Source organism: Dipodomys ordii, unplaced genomic scaffold (genome assembly GCF_000151885.1).
Source record: "Dipodomys ordii isolate 6190 unplaced genomic scaffold, Dord_2.0 Scaffold27, whole genome shotgun sequence".
NCBI lineage: Eukaryota > Metazoa > Chordata > Mammalia > Rodentia > Heteromyidae > Dipodomys > Dipodomys ordii.
In genome coordinates, this window is record NW_012267243.1 from 18,934,626 (window position 1) to 18,941,700 (window position 7,075).

The 7,075-nt window shown below is 54.6% G+C and overlaps 1 protein-coding gene across 1 annotated transcript in view; it reads left to right on the forward strand.

Annotated features, from left to right (window-relative positions):
* The window catches only part of Lypd8 (LY6/PLAUR domain containing 8), a 7,237-nt gene extending 6,646 nt beyond the window's left edge, over nucleotides 1-591 (forward strand). Inside the window, exon 5 of the mRNA XM_013015566.1 lies at nucleotides 356-591. Coding sequence (XP_012871020.1) covers nucleotides 356-591 — 236 coding nt within the window. The remainder of the gene's footprint in view (nucleotides 1-355) is intronic.
* The last annotated feature ends 6,484 nt before the right edge of the window (nucleotides 592-7,075 follow it).

Genomic DNA, 7,075 nt, shown 5'->3' on the forward strand with positions numbered 1-7,075 from the left:
TCCCCTCCTCCTCCTCCTCTCCCCCTCCTCCCCCTTCCCCTCCCCCTCCTCCTCCTGCAGCTGTGTAGACATGTAAGGAGATCAAGCCCGTACTCCAGCTCGGATCCTCACTTTTGAGCATGGGTTTTCCGTTCACCCCTTGTGCCGTTTCCTTCAGGGCTCCATGGAGGGGGGTTCTGGCTTCTGACCTCTGTGGATCTTCTCTCTTTTTTACACTGCTGCGCTGGGCTGCTTCCGTCAGGGACAGGCGGGCTCTCTGATGTGCTTTAGCTGCTGTGTGACAGCTGGGCGGCGGGAGCAGACGCGGGGCAGACACGGGGCCTGTGAGGCCTCACTGTCTCTTCTGTGTTCTCAGGAACCCAGTCCCGGCTCTTGGTGAAAGGCTGCTCTGACATCAGCAGCTCCACCTGTGGGGCCCTGTCCGCCGGGGGGAATCAGACGGTGGGAGACGTCCTGCTCATCCAGGTGAACTGCACGGACGCGGCCGCCAGCCCCACCCCCAAGCCCAGCAGCTCCAGCCAGGGCGGCCTCAGAGCCTGGGGCGGCTTCTGGCCCCCGGCCGGCCTCCTCCTGGCCCTGCTGCTGCTCTGAGGCGTCTGGACCTCCCGGCCGGGGCGCCCACCGGCCTCTTCCGCTCTTGGTTCTCCTGGTTTCGTTGCTCCGTGGGTGGGAGGCAGCAGACACGCTGGCGGGCTGTCATTAAAGGGTTGGATCACTCACTGGCCACGTCTGTTCTGTGCGTCCGGCGGCCCTGGGGGTGCATAGAACCCCATCTCCGTCTGCCTGGCCCCTGCACGTGCACGTGTACCTCCTTCCCTGCAGGAGGGACATTCGGTCCCTCGGAGGGGGGGCTGGCCTCTGCCCTGCCAGCGGCTCCCACCGCAGCCTCTGCCCTGCCAGCGGCTCCCACCGCAGCCTCTGCGCCTGAGCTTTGCGGCCACACACGGCAGTGCCACTGAGCCCCCATCCGCCCCACGCCCAGCGCCCGCAGCGGCCTGGCCCGCGGCCCCTCGCGAGCTCCCATGCCCCGTGGTTGTCCTGGCCGAGGCGCGAGGCCTAGAGGGCAGGGGGAACCGTGAGTGTCATCTCAGGGGCTGCCACCACGGGGCCCCAAAAAGGTGCCCGAGGGGTCCCCGGCCGGCAGCACACGCCCGCCAGCCCCGTCAGGCGGCTGGGGCTCAGGAGCCAGGCTGCAGCAGTTTCCTGGAGCGTGTCACCCCAACGCCTGAGTCCCTTTCCTGAGAGAACCCAGACCCCAGCACCAGCGTCCACGCGCGCCTCACTAACGAGGCAGCAGCACGCCGGCGTCCACGGAGGCGCAGGCTTGACAGCGGCGCGGAGCCTGGCGCCGCCTGGGGCTTGTGTCATTAAACACTGGAAGATCCGGGTCGGGGCGGCTCTTTATTGCCCAGGGGCCATGTGAGCACCGCGGTCGTAAAGGCTGGCCACTCATTAGCTCGGTGCGTGCATCTTAGCTTTCTAGTTTGAAATCATGCCAGACTGTAAAAAAGCCACTCAAGCAATGGAGTTCCAGTCTTTTCCTCACTCGGTTCCTCTTCACACTCCCATGATCCACGGCCGAAACGAGGACATGGACGTTGAAAACCCATCGCTCAGCACCAGGCATCCCCCGGCCCCATCTCCTCCCCAACATCCGTTTTCTGACCCAGGCCCGAAGTCTTCATGGTTAATCTCCATGTTGACTCGCTCCCTTCCAGGCAGGCTGGGTCTGGATCTGTCTTTCAAGACCTTGATTATCGGCGAGTGATTTTTGTAGAGTCTCTGCGCGTGAGCATGTCGATTTCCCATCGAGAACATTCTGGTCATCCTTTTTTTTTGGCAAGCATTCTACAGACCATGATAGGCTCTTTCTCACCGTGTCAAGAAGCACGTGAGGTAAACTGGTCACGTTACCAACATCCCTGGTTAGGGGGTGTAAAGTTACGATGACACTGCTAACAACAGAAGGCTGTATTTTGCTGATATAACAAATAGACGGGGGGAGAGCGGTCCAGGAGCCGCCGTGCAGCCTGCAAAACGAAGCAGCGAGGGAAGGGCTGGAGGGAAGGGCTGGTGGGGGCGCTGGTGAGGAAGTTGGGAGGGGGGACTGAGCAAGAGCTCTGTTCAAAGCTCTGTTCAATGACAGCTCCTTTGTACGACTGCTTAAAGAGAGTAATAGGAACAAAACCAATGGAGGGTCAGAGCCGGCCCCAGATTAGGGATTGGACACACTCTAAGCGTGAGGACGCAGAAGTTGGGGTGTTACCTGTGGTTGTGGATAAGTGGAAGTCCAGCGGAAAGGAATCCCAGCACGGTGTTTGCTTCAACCCTGCGGACGCCCCGCTGGGCGGTGTCCGCGCTCTCCTCCAAGCAGCAGATCTTCCTCCCCTTGGTCCCCGGCGTCTCCCGGGACATCTGAACTCTCCAGCAAGGGTCTGTGTGTCGTCTCTGACACGTGGAGACCCAGATCTTAGAGGACTGCGCAGGTGTCCGGGCACAGCTGCTCCACACCCGTCACTGGAGATCCAGAGAACCCCCAGCGCGGTCCCACAGCCAAGCCCCACGAGCAGCATGGCTGCGGAGCGCGGGTCCTGCCAAGGGTCGGGGGTTAGCGGTGGGAGCGGAGGGTCAGGGGTCAGCGGTGGGAGCGGAGGGTCAGTGGTGATCAATGCCAGGCGCCAGGCTCAGGGTCACCTCGCTGAGACACAGGCTGGTCTTTGGGGGGTAATAGCGGTGGTGTGTTCTTCATTTTTAAATGAAGAAAATCTTATCTTGTTAAACTGTAAATTAGTTGTGCAAAGGAGCTACACCATTTGCACATACCACACTTCAGTTAGTGTGTGTGTGTGTGTGTGTGTGTGTGTGAGTGTGTGTGTGCGGGGGGGGGGCGGGGAGAGTGGTGGTCCTGGGGTTTGAACTCAGGGCCTGGGGCTGTCCCTGATCTCCTTTTGCTCAAGGCTAGCGCTCTACTGCTTGAGCCCCAGTGCCACTTCTGGGTTTTTGATAGTTAAATATAGATAAGAGTCTCACAAACTTTCCTGCCCAGGATGACTTTGAACTGCGATCCTCAGGTCTTGCCCCTTGAGTAGGAAGGATGACAGGCGGGAGACATTTTCAGGGGCCACCCCTCAGCCCTGTCTGGCGGTGGGGCTCTGGCTCCTGCCCGAGGCCACGCAGCAGGCGCACTGGGGACCGAGTGGGGACCTCCTGTGTCGGTGTCGCACCGGTGGGGTGGCAGCCGGCGCCTGCTCTGGGTCTCTGGCCAGGTGCCACATTGCCTCCGGTGACAGTCACACTGTCCGCGTTTGCAGACGCGCACACAAAGGTTCACAGGGTCCAGAGCTTCTTGCAAGGCCTGCGGGGTCACTGGCCACGCGCCCGCCGTGGTCAGGGTGTCTGCGCGGCTCCCATGGCCGGGCCGCTCGCCGGCTCCGAGGGCAGCGCTCCTCCTCTCCAGTGTGTTCCCGAGGTCTGCAGCTGCGTCAGTGCCAGCCCAGCACACGGGTTTCCTTTTGCAGGCGGGGGTTCTAGCCCAGGCCCCTACAGGTTGAATTGCTGGGTCAAAGACAGGTGAGGCCAGTTTTGTTAAGTAGCACGAACTCCTCTAATGGAGGTTCTGCGTTTATGAGGAAGCCTCTACCGCAGCCTGGCATCTTACATTCCGGTGTTCATCCGCTGGGCATGTGGCTTCTCCCCGAGCAGGACTCACAGGTTTGAAAACATGTAGACTGAAAACATACTGTACGTAGATTTTTTGTGTCTCTTCCTAGTTTGTTCTTGCTACTTTGTTGGATTTTAGTTCTTTGCCCCTCGTTTTTTCTTTCCTTTTTCATTAAGTCGGTAGAGTACTTTAGGTAGTATTTTGTAATAACACCACGTGTTCAAATTCAGGAACATGGGATATACTTCCATTTATGTAAGGCTTTTGTTTATTTCTTTCACCGACATGCTGTAGCTTCAGTGTACGATGCACTATGTGCCCTTCCAGGCTCCACATATCTCTTAAGTATTCTAAACTTTTTGATACTAATACAAATGGAATTATTTTCTTACTTTCTCTTTGTTAGCAATCTTATTATTGGAGGTCTTCTTTATATCCTGAAATGTTGCTGAATTTATTTATGGGATTTAATTTTTTTCTATGTTCTTTCTGGTTTGTATTTGTGAAAAAAAATTAATTTTATGATGAGTGCAGAATTTTCTGTGTTTTTATTTTATTTTACTTTTTTGGTGCTGGTCCTGGAGCTTGAATTCAGGGTATGGATGCTGTCCCCAAACATTTTGCATTTTGCATGCTACCACTTGAGCCACAGCTCCACTTCTGATTTTTTTTTTTGGAAGTTCATTGGAGATCAGAGTCTCGTGGACTTTTCTGCCAAGGCCAGCTTCAACTCAGGATCCTGATTTCAGCCTCCTGAGGACCTGAGATCACAGGCAGAAGCCACCAGTGCCTGGCTGTTTTTCACTTACAAACATGGTTCTTATGAAGGTGATTACGGAGGGCTGCAGTTATGTAAGTCAGGGAAAAGGCACATTCCTTCTGGGACAGTGTTTCCCCTTCCCTTGCGTGTTCTTCATTTTTTATTTTATTTTTCGTCAGTTGTGGGCTTGGGCTCAGGGCCTGGGCGCTGTCCCTGAGCTTTTTCGCTCAGGGCGAGCACTCCACCACTTTGAGCCACAGCTCCACTTCCTCATTTTAAAGCAATCTGCTGTTTTATTGTCACAGTTAAGGTGTTGCACAGAGGATTGGTCACGCCACCGTCCAGGCAATACCTACATTTTTCTTTTGGACAGTGTCCCCTTTCATTGGAGTTGCCTAGTTTCCTCCCTTCCCCGCCCTTCATTTTTAAGAGTTGTGTTCGTTTTTTAAGAGCTCTTTATTGTGTATGGTGTATTGTAAACATTAGCTCAGCCTGTTAGTTATCTTTGAATCTGTACGTGATATGTGCGTATGATTCATTAGGACTAATGAATACAACACTGTCTGAAGAGCTTGACGACTCCAGTTCTAGTTGTTTCTTCCAGCAGGTCAGACACTCTGTAGCTCCATGGTCATTTGTGTTCCAATGAACTCACTTTAAGTCTCACAACATTTCCAGTTTGCTACTTGGAGAATTCTCCATAGGAAAATAGAACGGGTCACAGAACTAGGACACATACTTCTGAACTTCCTTTGGGGTGGGGGGAGTGGGAGAAAAACAGAGGGGGGCTGACGAGGTTCGGCAGGCAATGCACTGTTACCTTATGATGTGACTGCAACCCTCTGTACAGCACCTTTGTCCTGGAAAACATTACCCTTTGTTTTGGAGAAGCCAAAGAAGGTATTTTATTTTTCTTTATTTTTTGATAAAATATTACTTTTCAGAGCTTGTGCACGTTCTCACGTTGCTTCTTCATGAGCCATAGTCAACGTGCATCTGACGATTTGTTTCTGACGGCATTGACAAACGCGTGTAGTGTGCACAGCAGTTCTCCCCGGACAGCGTGTTAAGCATTTCCAGACTTGGGGTTGACTTCCGGGTAGTGGCTCCAGGTCGGTGTTAGCCGCATTCCTGGCTGTGGATTCCCCGCGTTTCAGAGTGGGAAGAACAAGGCTGGGACCACAGGAGACGCGGTCTGAGATTTATCGGTGCTCCTGTTTGATTTTCACTTCCTTTGGAGCTTGGGTATTATCTGCCTGCAAGTTGGGCTGGTGGCAGGGCTGAATTCCTTTTTCCTTAGTCTTTATTTGGGAAGCTACATTGGACATTATGACACTAGGTGGCGCCATTGTATTTGGCTACACAGAAAGTGTGTGTGTGTGTGTGTGTGTGTGTGTGTGCGCGCGCACACACACACACCTGTGCGTGCACCTGAAGTTTATAATGTACACACAATAAAATGAGATATGCAGTTCCACTGGTTTTGGCCTGGTGTCCGGGGGTGGGGACCGCGATCGATCGTCAGGCGGGGACTGTTTTTTGAGCATCCTGAGCATCTCTGCCTGCTTCTTTCAGCGTTTCACCCAGACAGCCTCAGTGTGGTTGGGGACCTGTGTGTGAGGGTTTGGCAAGGACAGCCACACGTTGCCCTTTGGGGCCCTGTGGTCTTCCGGGAGCTGCGGGATGTCTCCGAACCCGACGGCTTCTCCTCCGGCGTCAGGAGCGTGGCTGGCGGTGAGAACCTTCCGGGCTCCCGAGCAGCATCAGCCTTGCTGCGGTGCTGAGCCGCTCAGCTATCTGTATTTGCATTCACGTTGTGTTTTGCTTCTTTCACTAATTAAAAAAGAAAGAAAACAGTTTCTTAACTTTATTTTTTCCCCAAACGTAGCAAGGATGGGAGTGTGAACTGGTGTGATGCAATGCTGCCCAACAGTAGAGTTATTTAGAATGTAGGAAAACACAATTTTCTCTGTGTGCCAGGACTGCAGCTTGAACTCAGGACCGGCAGCTGTTCCTTAGTTTTTCCACTCAAGGCTGGCGCTCTGCCACGTGAGCCACAGCGCCACTTCCAGCTTTTTGGTGGTTCATTGGAGATCAGAGTCTCATGGACTTTCCTGCCTGGGCTGGCTTTGAACCACGATCCTCAGATCTCAGCCTCCTGAGCAGCCAGGGTGACAGGCGTGAGCTATCAGAGCCTGGCTAGAATGTAGAAACCTTTTACAGATCTTATTTTATAGACTACCAAATTGTTTTCTAGAAGGCCTATTTAATTTTTGTTTCTGGAAGTGTCTGTGGTGAACTGGATTCAAAGGAGGAAAAGAAACCAACCACGACAACTGTGAGGCTGACATCATGGTGGGGAGAAGGAAGCATGCACGTCAGTTTCCAGGCCGGGCCGGGCGGGGGGGGGGTGGAGGGGTCCTGAGAGCCCAGGACGCCTGCGCTGACACCTGTGCTGCTGCTGCTGCTGCTGCGCCCGCGGCTGACACCACGGTGCTGCTGCTGCGCCCACGCTCTGCCCCTCTGTGCTGACACCACGGTGCTGCTGCTGGGCCCACGGCTCTGCCCCTCTGTGCTGTCACCACGGTGCTGCTCTGCACCCACGCTCTGCCCCTCTGTGCTGACACCACGGTGCTGCTGCTGTGCCCACGCTC